The following is a 25,429-nucleotide window of genomic DNA, read 5'->3' as shown; positions in this document are numbered from 1 at the left end:
TTAGTTACAAATGATAAGCGTTGAAAATGATAAGCGGGAAGAATAAAGAGTAAAATAATTAATGACGCCCAATGTGGGAATCGAACCCACTACAGGAAACTGGCTCGGGTTGACATTGCCATTAAGAATGAATGGGGAAATAAAAGGCACAAATTTGCTAATTACTTAAAAACGGTAAATGTTATGAACGCGAAAAATACTGGCAAGCGTGCCATGAATTTTTGGAACGTGTGAAAGGTTGAACGAGGTGAATCGGTTGAAGCATGTGGGAGTAGTTAGATGTCAAAAAAGTGGGAGGAATAAGTTGTTTAATAATAAAGTACAATATCAATGTGTGAAGGCCTTCGCCTTCACACAATAATAATAAAGTAGAATAACAATGTGTGAAGGCCTTCGCCTTCACACAATAACAATGTGTGAAGGCCTTCGCCTTCACACAATAACAATGTGTGAAGGCCTTCGCCTTCACACAATAATAAAGTAGAACTAGAATTGCAATTTCGGAAGAAATTGCGTGTGAAGGCGAAGGCAGATGTTAATTTACAAACGTCAAGCGTTAAAAATGATGAGCGGGAAGAATAAAAAGGGAAAATAAATTATTGTGAAATAAATGGGAAAATGTTACAAATAGATGTTACAAAAAGGTACAAATGATAAGCGTTAAAATTGAAATGTTACAAATGTTACAAAAAAGATACAAATGATAAGCGTTGAAAATGATAAGGGGAAGAATAAAGAGTAAAATAATTTGGGACGCCCAATGCGGGAATCGAACCCACTACAGGAATCTGGCGTGGATAGAGATTGCCATTGGTTTCCTACTGAGCTAATCAGCTTCATTCCTTCATGCTGGTTGAATGTGGTTAATGTAATGAATGTGTTTGTTGAATGCGAAAGCGAAATCAACGTGGTGGAAATTGCTTAATGTAATGAATGTTGAATGCGAATAATGAAAGTTACAAATGATAAGCGGCTAAAATAATAAGGAAATAAGGAAATAAATTGGTGTCGTAAAGAATCCACACGGGATTCGATACCACACGGGAAAGCCGCTCACGTTCTGGAATCACTTGTGTTTCCCACGAGCTAATCGGGTCGCTCACTTTAAAGTGGTTGAAATTTGTTAATGTAATGAATGTGTTTGTTGAATGCAAATACGTAAGCAAAGTGGTGGAAATTGCTTAATGTAAAGAATGTTGACTGCAAATTTTAGTTACAAATAATAAGCGTAGAAAATAAAAGGTATAGAGAATAAAGAGTAAAATAATGAATGACGCCGAATGTGGGAGTTACACCCACTGCAGGAAACTGAAATGAATGGGGATTTTTCAGGCACAAATTTGCTAATTACTTAAAAACGGTAAAAGTTATGAACGAGAAAAATGGTGGCAAGCTTGACATGAATTTTTGGAACGTGTTAAAGTTTGAACGAGGTGAATCAGTTTAAGCATGTGGGAGTCGTTTTTCGCTTCGCCTTCACACACTAATAAAGTAGAACAAAAAAAATGGTAGCAAGCGTGACATGAATTTTGGGAACGTGTGAAAGTTCGAATGGGGTGAATCAGAACATTTAAACGCTTCCCAATGAAAAGCACAACTGCACCCATCCAACCTTTAACTGACAGAAAACAATGTAAGCAAATGGACAGCATTGGCAAAATAAAAATTTATTGACAAATCTCCACCACTTCACCCTCAAAATAAATAAGCTTCAAGGGGAGTCCTTCTTCGGGTAACGTTGGTGGTTCCACAAAGGTCTTGGTCCATACGTTAAGCGCAATTACGGTCTCGACCCCCTCCACGTCGAACAATTTGACCTCCTCGTCCTCCATCAGTAGCCCAATGGCCACCAAGCTGACACTTGTATTGTAGCCCTAGGGAATAAAAACACATTTAGGTTTACTCAGGTGAAAACTGAGAACAATTATACAACTCAAAGGTCAAGAATAACTCCATAAAGTTAAAGGTCAATTCATCACAGTCACATCACATGCAATTACTAATTCATAAAATCCTTCCATTCTCTACCGTTTTGTCCCCACCGGGGGGAGGGGGGGTTGTTTGTAGACACGCTGGTCACAATTCAACAGCCTTTGTTGTAAAGTTGTAAAATTTGAACCTAAACTGATGACATTCCTTTTCCGTTATCCAGCCTTTTCTTTACTCACCGATATCTTTGAGTGCTGTGTTGTGTTTAGGGACAGGCCGAAGTCGTTAGTCACGGCACTCAGGTGCGTGAAAGTGTAGGAGGCCCCGACCTTGATCGGGGTCAAGGTGGCCTCCCTCCACACAGCCACTCTCACGACCGCTTCGTCCTGCAATAGTTTAAAACCAAATATTACTTCAGCATGCATGTTTGAAGCGCAATAGCAGTAAAGCGACAGGTTACTTACTTTTTTCAGGTACACGACGCTTAAGGGCACCAACCGAGCCCCGCGCACAGACACGAGTCTGGTTGGCTGTTTCTAATTTGGAACAAACAGACATACCATTGAGTTGGCCTGCAACGTTTAATGCAAGAAAACTAAATTTTGTATTTTTAGTAGTTCTAAATAGATATTTAACATGCAGGTGAATTAAACTTACACTTTCGACCTGTCCCTGGACGTTTACCAGCCCCTCAGGAGGGTTCCCGATCACCTCGCTGAGGGGCATCGCCAACGCCGGGGGGGAAAATGAGTGCGCGTGCCTCAGCCCTTAAGGCATCGCTACACCGCACCTCCGCCCCGACGTATACTCTGCTGCTCTTTGTGCAGAGCAGCACGTTTGGAGCGTTGGGCTCCGCCATGAAATGGGCGAAAACATAACTGTTGCCCTCTGTGACTCGGCTAGCCAGATGACTGAAAAGAGTCATCTTAAACACGGTCTTACCGTCACAGAGGGCAACAGTTATGTTCTCATAATGCCCATCCATCTCGCCGGTGGGCTTCCAGGCTCTGGCCCGGATGTCACGGCGCATCCCCACCACAACAGCTTTCGTGATTTTTTTGTTCATTCTGAAAGAGAAAGGGCCAAAATCAAATAATCAGGAATTTTTTGGATCTGGTTTTAGTGTACACATTCCCATTTCATTCCAAGTCTGTGAAGAAAATTTCAAAAAATGTGCAAAGTCCTTGTCAATCTGGCGAACGCATGTCCCACTGCAGCATTTAGCGACAAGGCGAAGCACTTTGCCTTCACTCGGACAAATTGCAAAACTGATGACCGAAAGCGGCCAAAGCAACTTGAAATGTTGCTTGTATTTGTAGCATGTGATTTTACTTCTCTTCCTTTCTTTGTTTGTGTATCCACTTTGACTTTAAACCAGCAATGTCTTCAATTGCAAGCACATGGGTATGGCGGTGGCCATTTTGTCCCATTGTGCACACATGGACGGCCAATTTTCCTCGTGCAAAATCCTTGCGCGTAGACTTTGAACAGCCTTCCTATGATACAGCATTAATTTTCACAGGTAAAACAATAGGGCAGATTTAAAAGTGCCGCCTATGCTCGTTTTACAACTCATTTTCACTTTCATGCATCTGATTGAGTTAATTCATTCCAAATTCATCAGAATGTACCTCAAAAAGACCATTGCAACAACAGGGCAATATTTTTTCCGAGTATAGTAAATGAAACGGCAGATTCTTAGAATATTCGATTAACCTCCACCCTGTTTGGAAATGATAATTTGCACACCAACACATCAGTCCAGGCTAAAACAAAATAATTAATAAATGAACTAGGCACATGCCTCAGTGTTTATCAAAGATGTTAATCCAAAATCAAATTTGAAGTTGGAGGGGAGATACCTGAGAAACCACTTACCTCTGTCTTCAAGTTTGATGTAACAAGGGCAGCTTGGTGTCCCCACCCGCTTTTATGCGTGGCGGAGTAAAAAAAAAAGCTGTTTGAGCATATTGTCACAACTTTATTAGTTACACCGATAGATAAATAGATAGATCTTTATTGCCATTGTTACATGTACAACAAAATTAAAAATGCCAAACGATCAGTGCATCTGCTAAAATATTTAAAAAATAAAATTAAGTTTAAAAAAACAAAAAAAAAACAAGCTGAAAGTTTATATAAACTAAAAACAACACAAAAGCTCCAGCTCAGTGGCCTAGTGGTAGAATGTCCACCCTGGAACCGGAAGGTTATGAGTTCAAAACCCAGCCAGGTCATACCAAAGACTAATAAATTAGGACCCATTGCTGCAAACAATCACAGCAATGTGAATAAAATCCAGAAGTAGGAAACAAAGTCAATTCCCTTTTTTTTTTCCAGACACCTTGACATGTTGAAACTATAATACATATATATAGTGCGTTAGAGGAGGTCTTGCATAATATTGTCAGTGGGGCGTGCTGTGGTGCGCAAGAGAGATTGTACTGCTATGTGAGACAAGTGGGGAAAAATAAAAAGTTGCTGAATAAAAAAGTACATTAGCGTTCATCTCTACTCTGCATAAACACAACAAGTGTTTTTTTTTAATTTATTTAATAATTCAACTGTAGCATGATTGGAGATGGTATTAGACAGACTTGGGATACATATACAAAAGATAATGTAAACATGGTTTGAGGCAAAGAAATGTATAAAGTTCAACAATTGTGCAAATCAAAATGATTACAACTTCAGAGTTCAAAGCATTGCCGAAAAAGTAACCAAATAAAAGTACGATTAAACAATAAATAAGCAATCAAACAAATAAACAAATAAATACATAAATAAAGGAGAACAGAAAACAGACTGTACGTATCTGAGACTTAATAGAGTAAAGCCAAAGGGACAAGTTTCCAACAGTCAAAGGCCAGGCAATACCCAAGAAGATACGATAAAAACATGGAGGTGAGGAAAAGCAGCAAAACTAAAAAGGGACAATTTTCCTCGCTGGCTACTCATAGAAGTCAAGTCAAGTAAAATATATTTACATAGCCCTAAATCACAAGCAGTCTCAAAGGGCTTCGCATAGACAAATTGGCAATTATTCTCAAAGCACCCCCTGATCTTAAGCTTCCAAAAGGGCAAGGAAAAACTCAAAAAAAAAAAACACCAGGGGAAAAATGAGAAACCTTGAGAAGGGACCACAGATGGGAGGATCCCCCTTTCAGGATCACCAGGCTGCAATGGATGCAGAGAAGGCACATGAAAGACAGCATGTTAAAAATAAAAAAGGTAGATGTCAGAGTCAAAGCAAAGAGCTGCCAGAGGTGCCCTTGATTGTTCCATAGAAGAATCAGCAGAAGTCACGATTGCCACGCTGGTTTGGGAGTTTGCGTTCCATGATGCTGGCCTCCATCGTACGAGTCTTTTTGAAAGACTTGGCTGTCGCTGTGCTACAATATAATATCATTATGAAATCATTTTTGAAAATCACATTACAATACTTCAAGAACATGTACAACTAGCATCCGTGTACTAAAGAGTGAATGACGTGAACACATTCACAAACCTGTGTCATTTCTCTGGCAAGACAGGCCAAATCCCATCAAGGTTGAGCACCGCAGGGGCCAAACTCCCGTCTTGACAAATGGAGCACGTGGAGTTACAGGAAACACGGAAAAACTGAAACAACAAACATTGAGTTGGTGAGGGTACGAGCTGAAAAAAATGTAAAGTTAAAGGGGGTGTTTCGCGACAATAGTCAATAAAATATTTGTTGCCCACACACAGAAGAATAAGTCTTGCTTCTCGCCTCCCTGGTTCGGGAGTCATTGGTCCACGCTGGAAGTTTTTGCATCCTCAAGGTCTTTGTGGAGAATGTTTACCTCTGGCCTCCATTGTGGGTCGAACTGCTTTCGCCAGATAAAAGAAACTCTGAAAATAGAGAAGAGTGAAATAGAAGCATTTAGTGTTTTTAGAAAGGGAAAACACATGTTTATTGATGAGCAACTTACCTCGTCTGTTTTCCGTTCTCGCCTCGTGATTATGACGTTAAAAAGAATTGAAAATAATGATAAAAAAATAAAGTTTAAAAGGCCTTTCCTGAAGTCATCTTTAAAATTTGATTCTAGCATTAGAATTAAAAAGTTTAAAAAGTCACCCCTTAACTCATCTGGGAGTTAATTTAGAAAATGTAAACATTTTAAAAGTTAAAAACTTTAAAAGTCCATTCCTGAAGTCATCTTTAAAATTTGACGTTAGAACGAATAAAACGCAAAAAGTTAAAAAGTCGCCTCTTAGATCATCCGTGAGTTCATTTACAAAAGTTAAACATATTAAAAGTTAAAAAGTTTGAAAGTTAAATATTTAAATAGTTCAAATTTCTAAAAGTTTAAAATTTAAATCAAGTTGAGTTAAGGGAGGACTTTTTAAAATTTTAAAAGCCTTCCCTTTGATGGACGATGAGATGGACTCTTCCATCCATCCCGCAGACGAGTAGACTAGCAGTTATTTCCGCAAGTCTTATTTAGGTGTCAACGGCCGTGCCGTCCCCTCGCCACCCTCAGAGGGTCTTTTGCCCAGCAGCTGCCCATACTGCCACATGCATGGGCGGCCCAAGAAGGTGCAGCTTCCCAGCTGGTTGAGCGCCTTCCCTTAACTCAACTTGATTTACATCCACAGACACGAGTTCAGCGTAAAATATAAAGCGCATCACTATTCACATTGGTCGTTAGTATTTTTTTCTATATAATTGTGAGGTTTCTGCCCAACGCCAACATTACATTTGCCTTTCTGAGCCACCTACGCCTCCGATACCATCTCATCTCAATTCAACAAATCGCCCACCGCGCACCGCCACTTACGCCATCTGATTTCCGTCCTTGTTAATTTCCCAAATGCTGAAATACACAATTTAGATTTGACTTACCTTTCAGTATTCAAGACACAGAAAACAGGATTATGATAGCTGTAGTACGTTTGCAGGACACCTGAATAAAGAGCACACTGAGGTCGAGAGACAAAAATTAGGTCGATCAATGTGTTTTTGTCAGTGGTAGCAGTGGTTATGAGCTGCGTGTAACCCTTTGAGCAAAACAATTCAAGGACGGGCTTGTACGAGGCGGAGAGCGCATCTTCGTTAAAATCGCCACATACCAAGATCTGGTGATGGTCCATGACTTCAAGATAACGCAACAGGTTTCCCAAGCTTGGCAGAAATGCGCGCAGACTGTGCCCGGGAGGCCTGTAAACGGCAGCGATCAACAAATTGATGGGAGCTTCCAGTTTCACCGCAACAAATTCAATATCGGTCACACCCTGTACGTATTTCTTTTCCTGGGCCGCGATGTGACTTTTGACACAAATACCTACGCCGCCACCGAGTTTTGTCGCCAAGTCGGGACAGGTTGTATAAGAATCACTTCGATTCCTGTGAAACATGGTATAGCCTTCCAAGCAGGCGGCCGCAGATCCTCGGAGGTGCGTTTCTGTGAGGCACAAAACATCAGCAAAACGCAGTTCGTGGTGACACGCGATATCCTGCACGTGACAAGACAGCCCTTCGGTGTTATGATGGACGACGATCAGGTCCTTTGCTTTATCCACCCTCGGCATCACGTGAAACAGGGGCATCACGCCGTCCAAAGAATCCTCTGTCATCTCAGCAAGAGCAGCAGTGATTTCCGGATTTGCATGAATTTTTCTCTCATCCATATGCAGAATATGAAGACCGCTGAGCGAAGTCACTCTACTCAGAGCTACGTAGCCCATGCCGTGTTCGAAAACGCCTTTCAGCGAAACCGCGGCCTCAGATGTTGTCATGCCTTGTACCTTATGGATCGTGCAAGCAAAAGCAAGCTTAAGGGGAAACTGCCGGCGCACCACTCCGGTATTCTGCATCCTCTCCTCCTGTCTGTCAATGAACACAGAATTCTCAGCACTTCTCGTCTTAGCGACACAATCTAGCTCCAGCCCGAGTTTCTGTACACGCGCTTCGTTTGGGTAATTCACCAATTGCACAACTTTTGCAAATGTCCCGTTGCACAGACCTGCTTGAACATCAATATTGCGTGTGATCATGACGCGGGCGCCGACGGCGACTTTGATCGAGTCGGGCAACCCGTTCTTAGGTCCTCGGACAGGGGTCGCTTGCCTTGCCATTCTGCCGGTTTTTTTGTCTTTCTTGTAGTCATCGGCGTCGATTTGCACAACGTCCTTATGAAGCAGATTCAGCATCGCGGAATTATGGCCGTCTACCTGCTTATTGGTGGCAAAAATATGCAGAATATTCTTTGGACACGTTACTGGAGAAGCGTACCTCGTAGCAAGCAGAGATGCGTCCGGTTCCGACAGTTCGCGAGACCTGTCTTTGACGCGGAGTCTGTTCAGCACTTCGGCAAAGGCGGCATCATCTTTCTGCCTCATGATGTCCGTGAGCGTGATCTTTTTGAAGTTGTCGCGCCAGTGGTCCAGCCGAGTAGGATCGTACACGCACAAAGGTTTGGATTGTCTCACAGGAGGGAGCTGAAAGAAATCTCCGACAGCAAGCACAGACATACCGCCAAAAGGTAAATCGATTCCTTTGATTTGTTTCAATCTGGTACTCACGTAGGCAAAAAGGTCTTTTGACACCATGGAAATCTCGTCGATAATGAGTATTTCAGCGATCGAAAGCTCCGCTCTGACTTCGTCCAGTTTGTTGCCCAGGCCTTGATACGGGGGTCTGAGACTTCTCGGCAGTTTGAGGAGAGAATGCAAAGTGGTCCCTGAAATGTTAAATGCCGCCGTACCCGTGAAGGCTGCGAGAACAACAGTCTGTTTGCAAATGTCCGCTTCCTCAGCCAGTCGTGGTAGTCTGAGCAGTATTTTCGTGGCGTCCGCGTGGATGCATTTGATCAGATGCGATTTGCCGGTCCCGGCGCCACCGTTGACATAGTAGAAAAACTGCTCGATCGGCTTCGAGCTACAAACACGTTTCACGCACCAATCTCGGACCTTGTAGAACACAGACGCTTGTTTTCGGTTCAGGTTTCGATACATACCGCGTAACACCGTGGGATCGATGGCAGCAGGTTCAGCCACAATAGCCGTTTCTCTCGTCGCCGATCTCACGTTATAGTCGGGGACGTTTTCCTCCGCGTTCTCAGTCGGGTCGTCTCTCGCGTTGATTTCCTCAATGCATTCGAGTCTTTGCAGCTCACTCTCGGGAGCCAGGTGGCACCATTCGTTCACATTGAGCCCGCTTTCCTCCAACTCTCTGATGGCATCTTCAATGTCTCCACTGTGTCCCTCGTACGTTTTTCTGTTCCTCTTGACGATTTCAGACACGCGCTCCACATGGTCGGCGTACGGTAACTGTACACAGGCGTGCTCGTGGAACAACTGTGAGGTGGGAAAGCGTTCAGATTTCAACTGGCAATCAGCACGATGAGGCAGGTACAGCTTGAGCAAGGTGCGGTGATATTCCTCTGGATTCTTTTGTTCTGAGAATTTACAATATTTGATGACCGCAGGTTTTTCTGTTCTTTTTTGTACAAACCCCATATCGTTCAGCAGACGCAAAACGTTTTTACCTTTGACTTGGTTACCGTAAACAATTCTGCACCTTGATGCGAAATCAGCCAAGCACATGACTTCAAATTCCTCCGTTTGAGGTCTGCATTTATACTTGTCCGGCAGCCCAGTCATCCACACTTCGTGCGAGTCCTGGGTTTTGCCCTCAAGCAGCGAGAGAGGATAACTCATTTTCAGCGCATTGTCACTCGTTTGTACAAATACCACCATGCGGGAGGACTGTTTCATATGCAGGCCGCATGCGCGCGCCACACACTCCTGAGCACTCACTTCCCTCTTCTTGGAGTACGCTTGCATAATTTGTTTCATTTCGTCGTTCTCGTTGACATTTTCGTTGCGGGAGTTCTCAATGACCGATTTCAGGTATTGGCTCAGACCGTGTTCCGCTTTGCTGATGTAGCTGCAGATGTACGCGATGCAAGAATAGGCATTCAGGATGTATTGAATGTCCAGATTTCCATCCCAGGCAAGAAGCAAATGGCGGTTGTAGTAGTTGACCCAGCAGTCTTTGGGTTCTCGCTTAAGCACGACGGAACTCGACGAGGCCGTCAGGTGCAAACAGTTCACAAAGTCGTCACCGGTGAGCTCGCATTTAGCCAGCAGCTGAGGCAAAGTCATGGATGAAGTTTCAGGCTCATTCAGGAGATTTAGCACGGGAACAAGCTTGGCGTTGGCCGCCGAGCGATTCTCCGCGTGTCGATCTCGATTGTCGTCGTCTACGGGCGCAGGTCTGATGATCATCGTTTCGTGGCACGGTTGTTTGGGGAATCCAAAACGGCAATTTGCACCCTGGTGTTTGACACACGTTTTGGAGTGACTTTTGCTGTGCATCTGAACCTCTGTGACTTTTTTGTACAATTCGGGTTCCTTTTGCGGGTCCGGCAGCTCAGCGGAGATGTAGCGGGATACAAAATCACAGATGGCTTTGTCTGAGGATTCCTCAAATACAGGGGCACCTTTAACCCATATGAGGCAATGAATGTGAGGACTTCCTCTGTGCTGAAACTCCAATCGGTAAAAGTAGTCAACCACTTCACCAATCGGTTGCGCCGGAGAGAGGATCAAATCTCTGAACAGAGCTTCCACACGTTTGTCAAACATGCGCATTGTCGTCACCGGATTGCCGCGTAGAATTTCGCACTTGGTAGCCCAGTCCAATCCAGCAAAATTCACCACTTCACCTTGTTGCGCTTTGATGGCAGTGATGACCTCTTCCCAACGCATTTCAGCAGCAGAAAATGTGCAAAAGAACGTGGGTGTACCCAGCTGTCGGATCATTGCAAAAAGATCTTTGGTGGTTCTCTCCCAGTAGGCTGGCGTGCCTCTCAGCGGCGTCATGAAGCGGACGGCGTCTTTGCTGCGCACCAGTTTTTCAACTTGACGTTTGTCCTGAAGCATAGCGTTGGTAATTCTCCGACCATCTCGGGTAAACGGTTTACCTTTGCGTAGCTGTATTGACATGCTCGACGTCGCCTGGTAGATTTCGGTCACAAACTGAGCAAAGAACAAGTAGGTCGGATCCCTCGCAAAACGTTCATCCACGCAACACAGTCGGGTTTTGAAATACTTGCTCGGTGTGAGTTTTATCGGTCTCTCTTCATCGAGCGTGTTTTGCCCGCTCGGGAACTGCACTGGAAAAGCCATGGCCTCGAGTTTGGGAGTCTTGAAAAAGCTTACAGGGTTATTTCTTTCTGCAGGAGCAACAGAGTAAATGCCCTCAGTAAAACTCATAATTTCCTCCGACACGTCACTCGGTTGGAGACACGATTCAAGTATAACTCCACCGCTAGGTTGATCACCATCTTCTAGATTTCCTTGTTGCTGATTGACATTTTGTGACTCACCGTTCATTCCACGCAGAGCTTCAGTCTCAAATCTGTACATCTCCTCCAGGGCTTCCTCATTGTACTCGATGTCGCTCATTTCCGCTTCATCTGAGCCGCTTTCATCATCAGTGAGGGTTGGGTCGCAAAGGTCCGGATCGTCGCGGATAGTTATGCTTCTGTATTGCGGATGAATTTGCTTCAGTTTTATCAGAGCGCTCATTAGCTTGGACCAAGTGACAGTTTGAAAAAACTGATGGCCTTTGTAGCAAAGTCGTCTCTTCAGTTTCACTCTCAACATCTGCGACTTACTTCTTATCCTCGGCAAGGCATTGACTGTCTCCTGTACCTCCGACGGCACGCACACAACATTTCCGCGAATGGCTCGTTGTTGACCTTTGGGAAGCGGTACAATTTTGGCAAACGCTATGCATTTGGAAATGAGGTGTCTCTCTAATATGTTCAATCCACGCAGTTCTGTTGGAATATCAGCTAGCGTGAGATTGTTTGCAACAGCGATTGCTGGCATTTTACCATCTTTGAGATGTGTGTGGCAGGTGTGACATATCCACTCTAGTTTTCTTTCAGCCGGTACTCTACACGACGAATGACATTCATCATTACAAATATGAACAAATTGTCCCGTGAGACAACGTGCAACAACATTTCGGTTCTGCTTATAAAGGAGACGCCGACAAGACTGCACCTGGTTGGGAAATAAGGCTCTGTGGCAAACTGTGCAAACAAACGTGGGTCCATTCTTAATTTGGTCTTTGAACAGGTCCACGGCTTTCATTAACGCACATTCATTTCGCTCTCTACATAGCCGATTTATGAGTTTGTATTTTTGTAAAACCGTACTTGCTCTGGTCATTGTTTTATTACGCAACGAATCAGATTTTGTTCTCATAATGGACCTCATGATTTCCTGATGTTTAGCTCTGAATTCAGGATTGCTAGAATAACGGTGTTTAAAGTAAAAGCGCTGTCTAGAATTAAATCTAAAATCGTCACGATAACGCTGTGTAATATACATGCGCTGTCTTGTTTTAAATTCAGGGTCATCACGGTAACGTTCTGTAATGTAGGTACGTTGTCTTGCATTAAACTCAGGGTCGTCACGGTAGCGTTGCGTTACGTAGGAACGTCGCCTTGCATTAAACTCAGGGTCGTCACGGTAACGTTGCGTTACGTAGGTACGCCGTCTTGCATTGAACTCAGGGTCGTCACGGTAACGTTGCATTACGTAGGTACGCTGTCTTGCATTGAACTCAGGGTCGTCACGGTAACGTTGCGTTATGTAGGTACGCTTTCTTGCATTGAACTCATTGTCGTCACGGTAACGTTGCGTTACGTAGGAACGTTGCCTTGCGTTAAACTCAGGGTCGTCACGGTAACGTTGCTTTACGTAGGAACGTTGCCTTGCGTTAAACTCAGGGTCGTCATGGTAACGTTGCATTACGTAGGAACGTTGCCTTGCATTAAACTCAGGGTCGTCACGGTAGCGTTGCGTTCTGTAGGTGCATCGTCCCATTCGAAAACAATTATCCGTCTTATAACGAAGTAAGAAGCGGGAATGATTTTTCTTCTTAAAGATATGATCAGTCTTACAACGCTGTGTATAATACGACCTTTGTTTCGCGCGAAAATGTACGTCTTGCTGATAACGCATTGTAACATAACACCTCTTCCTCTGTCTTGTCTCTAAATTTTGACTGTACCTTTCCTTATTTCTCAGATTTTTATTTATTCTCTTTAGTTCCTGTTTTGTAAGTCTTTGTTCAGATTTAGCATTCAAACTTTCCTGTTTCTTCATTCGTCTTAGAAATTTTCTCCTACTTGATTTCGGAATTTTTGACAAGCGTTGGAGCTCTTTACCTGTAGTCCAAGAAACCACTTCGCCATCCTCATCGATCAACTCGTCGCAGTGACGTTGTTCGCCAGCAGGTGTTGTAGAATCACTCATCTCCAAATATGAAGTCTCGGAAACAGCTTTGCTTACACCGTCGTCGTCAACATCTCCCAGCACAGATTGCAATGAAGTACATGGCACCATCTCAATGTCATTTGTAGGAACATCAATAGGTTCAAACTGAACCGGTACAAGCTCATACTGAGAATTACAGGTACATTCCAAACGCGTGTAGAGCTCTGTCAATTTATTTCTAAGGTCATTCAGACGCACGAAAAGCATCATGACAGCTGTGCCATTGGGAGCAGGGAGGCCATCTCGTCCTCTAGAGTGGGGATCAAAATATCCGTACTTGCCTTGGCGGTCACGGAAAACAGCAATGCACGTCGTCTGCATAATCAGAAGAGCACAACAGACCTCAGATGTCAAGCACTCAAGTCTGTCACAAAGGTTCAGAAAGAGCGCATCTCCATGGAAAGAGGTGAAAAACCCACACATTGACATACTCCTAATTAACACATGCTGTTTTGTGGAACTGCTTACAATCTCTGGAAGTTCATCAACCGTCAAAAAACTGTTTAGAAAGCATCCTCGGGCTTTCAATGCAGCCACAGTACATGTATACAGTTCATTACCCACACTGAGAACAGCATCCAGGTCAGACGTAGTCAAGTTATTTATATCCTGCAGGAAAGCCAAAAACGTTACAGAATTAGCCACACATTGACTGTTTCTGGATTGGCCGTATCTCGGATGGTCTTGGCTGTGAGTTGCCATCACGTACATTACCAAATCCTGTTGCACTGGTACCGTTACATCAATGGAAACATCAGCAGCGATCTTCTTCTCAGAGTGTAGTATATCGTTTGTTATCATTTGCTTGTCGTTTGTATCATAGTTGTTCATTTGCAAATCATTTGTAAGTCTGTCAGTTGCTTCAACAGCACGCTCATGCCGGGCAGAGATATCAGCAGAAGGTGGAAGAGGTGCTTGGGAGCTACGTGTTTTAGCACGTCGCTCCCAGGACAACTTCACGGACTGTGATCTCCTGCCCTTTTTCGGCATGTCGATCTGAAATGGGTTCAGCGAATTATGGGGCTTAGACAGAAGGAAGGCAGAGACAATAGGTAGAACAGAGACAAGACAGGGTATTGGGGTATCAGCCGCAGGTCAGCAGGATCAGCCAAAAGTCAACTGGATCAGCCACAGGTCAGCAGGATCAGGTACAGATCAGTCGCAGTTCACAGACCTGTACAGAGAAAGAGAACAAATACAGCTAAGCCTCGATCTTATGCAGACTTTGTAGTGCAGAATTATGGGATGGCGTTATGCACAAAAGTCTTTATCTTTGAAGGGGAAATGATTCAGAGCCACGTATACAGGTGCATTGAAAAATCGATGTTGGGAAACACGTTGTATGACACGTGTTTGCATTTGGTAATGAAAAACATTGTTCTGGGTGAAAATGCAATATAGTCACAGTATTTTCCGCAACATAAGGCACTTCGGGATGAGAGGCACAGATTCAACTGCGATGTATACTTTGTACTTAACTTAGGGCAGGGGTGTCAAACTCAAACACACAGCGGTCCAGAATTTGAAACTTGGACGAGGTCACGGGCCAACATCGATATTTATTGAAAAATATCTTCCTCCACATATAATAACGAACCTTTTCATAGTGACCCAAATAAGTTTTGATTATCAAATATGGAACAAGAAAAGCTTAATTTTGTTCAATATATAACTAAATATTGCACACATGCAAAATTTAATTTCAACTTAAAACATCCATTTCTTAAATAAAACATACCGTTTTTTTCCATGTATAATGCGCAAAATTTAACTCACTTATTGTCCTAAATTCTGGGGTGCGCATTATACATGGGTACAATTTATTTATTTTTTTGGTAAGAAAATCATGGTACAACAATTTTTGAAGAAAATCTTGTCACGGATGGAGTGTGGAAAGGAGCAGAGCGACCAAGTGCAGCTTGGACCAGGGTTCATTGGAGGAACTCAAAACACAGACTTGGTAAACTAACATAACTCTCTAACAAAACCAACAACAGGACTGACCGACAAAGAAGTGGAACAAAAAGACAGGGTGACATTACCAAAGACAGGAACAGAAACCTTGTTATTGTCCAATATTGTTTGTTTTTTAATCTCCATCGCGGACTGGACGTCATACGGAGGCAGTATCACTGCGCATGCGCTCTATGGATCGGATGCGAATAGTCCTCTTCTCTTCTTGACTGACAATGAATGTGATAATTTAATACAATCAGCAAATAACAAAATGCGTATTACAGGTAATATTTTATTTCACAACACTTTGCCTTGTTCCTTTCGTCTCTGCTGTTCACTTCAAACATGCTCCATACAAACGCAATGCTCTCGCATCAGACGCTTGCTAGATCACCTGCTCGTTTGCTGTCACAATGTACACAAATCTGAAACATTTGTTGCGGCTCAGAGAAAAACAATTGATATCACGCGATCAACCAATAGTGGCTTGGCGATCGACCGGTCTATCGCGATCGACGTATTGGGCACCCCTGGCCTAACATTAGCTTACATGTAACGTCATTTTACTTTCTAAACCCACATGCTTGTAAAAGTCAAAACGTAGCTTTGTGGGGTTTTTTTTGTTTCAATGTGGTCCTTTACTGCTCCTAGCGCCGTGTCCTATCTTGACAGACAATACACAAAACCTAAAACTTAATCCACACAAACAAAGTTTGCCAGCTCAAGTGTATAAACGAGACAAAAAGTCTACACCACACCGCAAAAACAGCAATGCGAAACTGCTTATCTATTTGTACATTAGGGTTTAGGGTTAGCGTCGTGTAAATTGAACACTTATAATTGTTAATATTGCACTAAGACACCACATTTACTTACGTCTGGTCAGCCGCAGGCAATCCGAACAGGTGTGCAAATCAACAGCACTGAGCAGATAACAAATGATGCATTCGCGTACCGTTGGAAATGAATGCTTTATTCCACTGCCACAAAACTTAAAAATGCCGTCGCGGCGGGTGGGGAAATGGTCGCGGGTCTATCTTAATATCGCACCAAGACACCACATATACTTACGTCTAGTCAGCCGCAGGCAATCTAAACAGGCGCGCGTAATCGATAGCACTGAGCTATCAGATGCTGCATTCGTGTACCATTGGAAATCAAAGCTTTATCACACAGTCTTTATTTTACACGTTAAAATGGGGAAAATGATAAGAGTGAAAAACGAAAAGGCAAATAAATTATATTAGGATAAATGGGAAAAACGATAAGTGTGAAAAATAAAAAGGTAAATGAATGATGGAAAAACAAACTGTTGCCAAAAGTGGGGATCGAACACGCCACACTGAGGTCAATAATATGTTTCTCTACCGACTGAGCTAATCAATTTTCTTTGGAAGCATGGGGGGATGTGCTCAATTTAAAATAAAATCAAAAATGATAAGCGGGAAGAATAAAAAGGGAAATAAATTATTGTGAAATAAATGGGGAAATGTTACAAATACATGTTAAAAAAAAGTTACAAATGGTAAGCGGCAAAAATATTTAAGGAAATAAATGTCTTGAATTAGTGTCATGAAAAACCCACGCGGGTTTCGATAGCTTCGATGAAAAGCGTTAAAAATGATAAGCGGGGAGAATAAAAAGGGAAATAAATTATTGTGAAATAAATGGGAAAATGTTACAAATACATGTTACAAAAAGGTACAAATGATAAGCGTTAAAAATGAAATGTTACAAATGTTACAAAAAAGGTACAAATGATAAGGGGGAAGAATAAAGAGTAAAATAATTTATGACGCCCAAAGTGGGAATCGAACCCACTACAGCAAACTGGCGCAGGTTGGCATTGCCATTGTGTTTCCAACTGAGCTAATCAGGTTCCTACCTCAGTAACTGTTGAATTTGGTTAATGTAATGAATGTGTTTGTTGAATGCGAATGCGTAATCAAAGTGGTGGAAATTGCTTAATGTAATGAATGTTGAATGCGAATGACAAAAGTTACAAATGATAACCGTTGAAAATGATAACCGGGAAGGATAAAGAGTAAAATAAATAATGACGCCCAATGTGGGAATCGAACTGACGCGGGTTTTGATACCACTCGGGAAAGATGCTCGTGTACTGGAATCACTTGTGTTTCCCACGAGCTAATTGGGTCCCTTTTTCACAGCGGTTGAATTTGGTTAATGTAATGAATGTGTTTGTTGAATGCGAATGCGTAATCAAAGTGGTGAAAATTGCTTAATGTAATGAATGTTGAATGCGAATGTTAGTTACAAATGATAAGCGTTGAAAATGATAAGCGGGAAGAATAAAGAGTAAAATAATTAATGACGCCCAATGTGGGAATCGAACCCACTACAGGAAACTGGCTCGGGTTGACATTGCCATTAAGAATGAATGGTGAAATAAAAGGCACAAATTTGCTAATTACTTAAAAACGGTAAATGTTATGAAGGGGAAAAAAGGTGGCAAGCTTGCCATGAATTTTTGGAACGTGTGAAAGTTTGAACGAGGTGAATCGGTTGAAGCATGTGGGAGTAGTTAGATGTCAAAAAAGTGGGAGGAATAAGTTGTTTAATAATAAGAATAAAAAAAATAATAATAATAAAGTAGAATAACAATGTGTGAAGGCCTTCGCCTTCACACAATAACAATGTGTGAAGGCCTTCGCCTTCACACAATAATAAAGTAGAATAACAATGTGTGAAGGCCTTCGCCTTCACACAATAATAAAGTAGAATAACAATGTGTGAAGGCCTTCGCCTTCACACAACTAGAATTGCAATTTCGGAAGAAATTGCGTGTGAAGGCGAAGGCAGATGTTAATTTAGAAACGTTAAGCGTTAAAAATGATGAGCGGGAAGAATGAAAAGGGAAAGAAATAGTTGTGAAATAAATGGGAAAATGTTACAAATACATGTTACAAAAAGGTACAAATGATAAGCGTTAAAAATGAAATGTTACAAATGTTACAAAAAAGGTACAAATGATAAGCGTTGAAAATGATAAGGGGAAGGATAAAGAGTAAAATAAATAATGGCGCCCAATGTGGGAATCGAACTGACGCGGGTTTTGATACCACTCGGGAAAGATGCTCGTGTACTGGAATCACTTGTGTTTCCCACGAGCTAATTGTGTCCCTGTCTACATACTGGTTGAATTTGGTTAATGTAATGAATGTGTTTGTTGAATGCGAATACGTAATCAAAGTGGTGGAAATTTCTTAATGTAATGAATGTTGAATGCGAATGTTAGTTACAAATGATAAGCGTTGAAAATGATAAGCGGGAAGAATAAAGAGTAAAATAATTAATGACGCCCAATGTGGGAATCGAACCCACTACAGGAAACTGGCTCGGGTTGACATTTCCATTAAGAATGAATGGGGAAATAAAAGGCACAAATTTGCTAATTACTTAAAAACGGTAAATGTTATGAAGGGGAAAAAAGGTGGCAAGCTTGCCATGAATTTCTATCCAGCGCGTCCTGGGTCGTCCCCAGGGTCTCCTACCGGTGGGACATGCCCGGAACACCTCCCCAGGGAGGCGTCCAGGAAGCATCCTGATGAGATGCCCGAGCCACCTCATCTGGTTCCTCTCAACGTGGAGGAGAAGCGACTCTACTCCAAGTCTCTCCCGGATGACCAAACTTCTCACCTTATCTCTAATGGAGAGCCCGGACATCCTGCGGAGAAAACTCATTTCGGCCGCTTGTATCCGGGATCTCGTTCTTTCTGTCACGACCCATAGCTCGTGACCATAGGTGAGGGTAGGAGCGTAAATCGAGAGCTTTGCCTTTTAGCTCAGCTCTCTCTTTACCACGACGGACCGGTACAGAGTCCGCATTACTGCCGACGCTGCACCGATCCGCCTGTCGATCTCGCGCTCCATCTTCCCCTCACTCGTGAACAAGACCCCAAGATACTTAAACTCCTCCACTTGGGGCAGGATCTCATCCCCGATCCGGAGAGGGCATTCCTCCCTTTTCCGATCGAGGACCAAGGACTCGGATTTGGAGGTGCTGACCCTCATCCCGACCGCTTCACACTCGGCTGCGAACCGCTCCAGTGAGATAAAAATTATGAACAGAATCGGTGACAAAGGGCAGCCTTGGCGGAGTCCCACCCTCACTGGGAACGAATCCGACTTACTGCCGGAAATGCGGACCAAACTCTGGCATCGGTGATACAGGGACCCTAACCCTGACCGCCCTTATCAGTTGGCTCGGTACCCCGTACTCCCGAAGCACCCCCCCACAGAACCTCCCGAGGGACACGGTCAAAGGCCTTCTCCAAGTCCACAAAACACATATGGATTGGTTGGGCGAAGTCCCATGCACCCTCGAGGATCCTGCTGAGGGTGAAGAGCTGGTCCACTGTTCCACGGCCAGGACTGAATCCGAGGTTCGACCTCCCGACGGACCCTCCTCTCCAGCACCCCTGAATAGACCTTACCAAGGAGGCTGAGGAGTGTCATTCCCCTGTAATTGGAACACACCCTCCGGTCTCCCTTCTTAAAGAGGGGAACCACCACCCCAGTCTGCCAATCCAGAGGCACTGTCCCCGATGTCCACGCGATGTTGTAGAGACGTGTCAGCCATGACAGCCCCACAACATCCAGAACCCTTAAGAAATCCGGGCGGATCTCATCCACCCCCGGGGCCTTGCCACAGAGGAGTTTTTTAACTACCTCAGTGACTTCGACCCCAGAGATTGGAGAGTCCGCCTCAGAGTCCCCAGGCCCTGCTTCCACAATGGAAGGCGTGTAGGTGGAATTGAGGAGGTGTTCGAAGTATTATCCCCACCGACACACATCGTCCCGAGTCGAGGTCAGCAGCACGCCATCTCCACTGTAAACAGTGTTGACGTTGCACTGCTTCTCCCTCCTGAGACGCCAGATGGTGGACCAGAATTTCCTCGAAGCCGTCCGGAAGTCATTCTCCATGGCCTCGCCAAACTCCTCCCACGCCCGGGTTTTTGCCTCAGCAACCGCCGAAGCCGCGTTCCGCTTGGCCACCCGGTACCTGTCAGCTGCCTCCGGAGTCCCGCAGGCCAAAACGGCCCGATAGGACTCCTTCTTCAGCTTGACGGCATCCCTTACCGCTGGTGTCCACCAGCGAGTTTGGGGATTGCCGCCACGACAGGCACAAATGACCATACGGTCACAGCTCCGGTCGGCCGCCTCAACAATGGAGGCGCGGAACAAGGTCCACTCGGACTCAATGTCCCCCGCCTCCCCCGGGACATGGGAGAAGCTCTGCCGGAGGTGGGAGTTGAAGCTCTTCCTAACAGGGGATTCCGCCAGACGTTCCCAGCAGACCCTCACAGAGCGTTTGGGTCTGCCAGGTCGGACCGGCATCTTCCCCCACCATCGGAGCCAACCCACTACCAGGTGGTGATCAGTTGACAGCTCCGCCCCTCTCTTCGCCCGCGTGTCCAAAATATGCGGCCGCAAATCCGATGACACGTCTACAAAGTCGATCATCGAACTGTGGCCTAGGGTGTCCTGGTGCCAAGTGCACACATGAACACCCTTATGTTTGAACATGGTGTTCATTATAGAAAATCCGTGTCGAGCACAGAAGTCCAATAATAGAACACCGCTCGGGTTCAGATCGTGGGGCCGTTCCTCCCAATCACGCCCTTCCAGGTCTCACTGTCATTGCCCACGTGAGCATTGAAGTCACCCAGTAGAACGATGGAGTCCCCAGAAGGAGCGCTCTCCAGCACTTCCTCCACGGACTCCAAGAAGGGTGGGTACTCTGAGCTGCCGTTTGGTGCATAGACACAAACAACAGTCAGGACCCGTCCCCCCACCCGAAGGTGGAGGGAGGCTACCCTCTCGTTCACCGGGGTGAACCCCAATGTGCAGGCGCCCAGCCGGGGGGGCAATAAGTATACAACAAAGTCATTCGTATTTAAGAAAACCAATGTTGAATGCTCTAACTTCCAGTTTGAAACGGGCCACTTCTTTGAGTTGACTTGCCCCAGCGTGCCCCCTGCAGGTGACATGGAGGAAGGCATCTTCGGACAAGGCCTCACCACCGGTGCCCCGAGGGCTGGTGCACGACCTGGGCGGCGGGGTCCGAGGAGCGGGCAGCGGGACGGAGCCATCGGAGGGCGGCCGGGCACACGTGCAGAAGAGCGACGAGAGCGCCTCCCACTTTGACCCCGACACGGGCAGTGGGATGCTCTTCCTCAGTGTTAGGGTGGTGCTCACTCTAACTTATTTTGCAAGAACCACTCGGAGACAAGTTAGTCGTTTTGGGCACCTGCAGGCGGAGAGTCCATTCGTCACTGTGCGTACAGCAATGATCGAATGACGTCTGACTCTCGCTTCCCACAAGACCATCTTTATTAGGAGAAAAAGGGTGGGGGTGACAGTGGACTGAATAGACAAGTAAAAAAGGCCCTTGACCTCTAGATTATCAGGGCAGGGGATGTTTTACGACATTGTGTAGGATGGAACAAGCTAGGTTATTTATTACTGGTTACACACCAACATAAGCATAAAACTAATCTACCAAGGTTATTCATTACTGGTTACATACATTCCAACATAATCATATGATCAAGATAGTTTTGGAAAACCTTGACATCTCCCTCCTGTTTTATCATACGATTATGTGAACCAGATCAATAAAACATAAGTAAGAAAATATAAAGAAGAATAGTAAAAACAGTAATAAAAAAAATCAATAAAAAAAACTGAGATGACAGCGAATGGGCTGGGGAGCGTGTAGGGTGAAACATGACAAAAACAACAAACAATGATAGCAACAACTTCCAGTGAAGATGAGGACTTTCCTCAATACTCCAGATTAAACTTATTGTGTGATCTAAAAACCTGCTGGCCGATGTTAAATCGCAGGAAAAGTCTCACACGGCCCCTCTGCCTTAGGCGACCAGAATGCTATCAATAAGAAAATATAAATAAAGCCACGATCCGTTCCGAATGAAGTAGGACCCGTCCAATGGTACAGCCATGTTGGCAGGAGAGCCCTTACACCTTGAAATGGCTCTCCCATCCTGGCACACAGCGGTGATGTCCAAAGCTCCCATCCAGTTCCCTCCTGGAGAGCAGTTGTCGTGAATGCATCCGTGGGTCTTGTTTTCTTGGATGAAACACGTGTAGTCCATTCCAGGTAGCGTCCTGGTTTAGGCCACTTGTGGCATCTGTCGTCCTCCAACAGTCACATTGGGATTAATCCAAAATAGTTTGATCACAGATTCACTCCAGGGCGGTAGGGGTAGCTTCACTGACTGACAGTACGGTGTTGATATCAATCTCCTCCCATGGATGCCATACATTTCGCTTCAGTGACATTCATTGCTCTGGCCTCCAAGTGAACTTGTGTGGAGCAAGGGGAGTTTTTGGAAACACAGATAACATCCCTCCTGTGTGTGCGCTCCCACAGTGACCTTCACATACCGGTACCAAGCGTTGGTTTCGTATGGGTTTCTGGGGTCTCGTATGGGTTTCTGGGGTCTCATGACCAGTCCTCAAAGTTCTCATCGTGTGACCATCGTTTCCCACGGTCAACATTATCACTTGGTCTGTTCAGATGTGTCCATAGACTATAGCATGCTCCAACCACAACGCAGCAGAGGATCCACCTGGCATGTGGAGCCCCGTTGCTACCAAGATGACAGGAACACCGAGACATCCCCCCGCCTAGCGGAGTTGGGATCGTTGTTCGCAGACTTTGCCACCGTCCCGAAATGAGGGGTCCAGCACTCCTCGTAGCTTGCAGTGGCTAAGGTGAATCCAGCTGGGTCGTTCAGCGATCTTCACTGCGGAGGGGGATAGTCAGCAAGACTTGGAATGGTCCCTCCCACCATGGCTGGCCCAGTTCTTTCTTTTGATGACCTTGATGTAGACCCAGTCTCCTGGATTGATGGGGTTGTCGACCTGTGAGGAGGAAAGATCAGGCGGCAGTAAATTTGCATTTGACACATCCTTCAGCCTGAGGGCCCTGATCATGCTACCTATGTTCTTCATCTGCTTTTTGCAACTCTTGTAGTCAATTGTAATGCCCTTTTTAACGAGGCAGATAGGAGTGTTTGAAAGAAGAGTTTGAGCACTTCCTAATGATTCCTCCTAACCAAAGACCGTTCATGACAGGGGCTTTCCCATTTATTGCCTCCTGTCTTAAAGGAGATTCCCTTATTCATGCCGTCTTCTTCCTAACACGTTCGCACACACACAGGTTGTGCACATAAACGCACACACACCGAGCGCGCACCCAAGGCTCAGACAAACAACAACAGCCTGACACAACTTTACAGAGATTACGCACAAACACAGAGCACAGACAAAGGGATTCTATACATCTCTCATGTAGCTTCTTTTGATAGAACCTCCTATTGGTAACTGTATAGCGGACTGTTCTGCATATAATCCCTTACTCAACTCCCTTGCTTCTACTTTTCCATGTCGGTGCAGTCGTAAGTGATCCCTATTGCAGTCATTGTCTTGTTAACTGTCGCCTTGTGCGACTCCTATGCATGATTGTGTGAAAGTCAAAAATTGAACGTATCCAACTTTTTGACCACCCAAACTCCACTGTGGTGCAACGAACTTACTATTTTATTGAGTAGGTACATTGAGCAACCTAGCTTCCTCTTGACTGAATTCACTTTAGTCCAAATGTCCTATTCTAAAATGTATCTAACTCAATTTCTACTTCTTATGCCTGATGAGCCAAAACATCAGATCTCGCTCTTGTTTCTCTCCGTTTTAGCCTATTTGTTTTGTCCAATCTGTTCAATCTCTGACCATGATGCTTCTCTCTGTAGCTCTACGCATTATTAAATTTTTATCAAATCTCCTCAGTTCTGTCAAACCCAGTGCACAATGAAGCTCCTGTCCACTCTACCCCAAGCCCCACGAAGTTTCAGCACGGAGTGCGATTTGGTCGTTGGACATTTCAAGTCCATATCTTTTGCCGCACCTCACCCTCTCAAGATGGTGTTCTTTTGTTGTTGCTTCAGAGCCAACACATCCATCACTCTCGAATGAGTCCATTGTTCAAATGTCCATTTTTTCTTCAACATTGTGAGTTCCTCCACTTCTCACTGTCTTTTTTCGTCCCCGAGGATGTCGTCTTTCTTCCAGAGTGTACTTGCCCCCCTACAAGTACAACAACAGTCTTTCTTTGTCCTTGCCAAAGGTCAAAGGTGCCTCAATGCCAGGCACCGTTTTGTAGACGTCCATGGCTGCAGGCAGAGTCTCGGGATTGAGTTTTCAGGGATCCTGGCACTGAGAGTGACAGACTGGGACATCAAACTTGTAAGACTATCTCCAAATGTAGCTGCTGCCATCCATTCACTAGTAATGTTTGTTTACCAAACTTCAAATTCTCCTAGTAACAGCGATCTCGTCTTTATATTGTAAGTCCTGCAACTCATCCTATTTTCGAGCTACGTTCTGTCTATAGTTCCTATTTAATGAGACAGTACATTGTCTTCAGTATCATTATTTAAAATTAACTCAACGAGGTCTGCGTTCCACATCTAGCCCTGATCTATGTCTTGACCTCTCAAACGTTATTACCTGTGTCATGCTTGCTCAAAAATGTGACTTAGAATATGGTGTTGTGAATTTCCAATCTCCCTGATCAAATTGGATCCCGCTTCTTAGCTCTTCTTTCTCATGCTCCTGTTAGCCCGCAACTATCCAAATTAATAATGTTGTTTTCTTTTAACTGTCTTTCTGTTGAACCTCTAAATCTCTCTTGTTGCTAACCTATCTGCACCAGGAAGGGTCTTAAAGAAAGGACCAACAGATTACTCCCAATATCTCCTCATTATTTATGAGTTAGCCTCCCTTTCCTCACTCGGGTGCATATCTTGTCAGTTGTTAATGGAAACCAGATGTCTCGTGCCAATGAGATCATGGACCAAGGCCCAAACAATCCCGCACGAACCTGACCCGAAACATGACCCGGTCACACTTAGGCTTACTAGTGAGATATACATTGCATGATACCAGAATAGAATTTTACCACAGTATGACACTAAATGTATTAGAAAATCCATATGTCGTAAAGGTTTGTATTATTACTATCTTCCACTATCTGTCCTATTCACTCCCTCCTTCTGAGGCTTGGCAACGCCCATGCCACACACCTTGACAAACGTTTTGGGAGAACGTGTTCTTTACTACATATGATTCCATCATTTAATTTGACTTTTTTTTCAAAACGCTTCTCAATTTC

The 25,429-nt window shown here is 44.4% G+C and overlaps 1 protein-coding gene across 2 annotated transcripts; it reads right to left on the bottom strand.

Annotated features, from left to right (window-relative positions):
• Positions 1–3,908: 3,908 nt before the first annotated feature.
• On the bottom strand, positions 3,909–13,136 carry LOC133167487 (uncharacterized). 2 transcript variants are annotated; one of them, XM_061298333.1, is made up of 5 exons: positions 11,286–13,136; positions 6,797–11,132; positions 5,657–5,802; positions 5,438–5,550; positions 3,909–5,321 (listed from the first exon to the last, which is right to left on the bottom strand). In XM_061298333.1, the coding sequence occupies exons 1-3, from the start codon at positions 13,078–13,080 to the stop codon at positions 5,697–5,699; spliced, it is 6,237 nt and encodes a 2,078-aa protein (XP_061154317.1). In that variant the 5' UTR covers positions 13,081–13,136; the 3' UTR covers positions 3,909–5,321; positions 5,438–5,550; positions 5,657–5,696. The 2 variants fall into 2 exon arrangements, with proteins under 2 accessions (XP_061154317.1, XP_061154316.1); XM_061298332.1 differs by having other exon boundaries at positions 6,797–13,136.
• Between the last annotated feature and the right edge of the window lie 12,293 nt (positions 13,137–25,429).

This window comes from Syngnathus typhle, linkage group LG14 (assembly GCF_033458585.1).
Source record: "Syngnathus typhle isolate RoL2023-S1 ecotype Sweden linkage group LG14, RoL_Styp_1.0, whole genome shotgun sequence".
Classification (NCBI taxonomy): domain Eukaryota; kingdom Metazoa; phylum Chordata; class Actinopteri; order Syngnathiformes; family Syngnathidae; genus Syngnathus; species Syngnathus typhle.
This window is presented reverse-complemented; position numbering and strand designations above follow the sequence as displayed.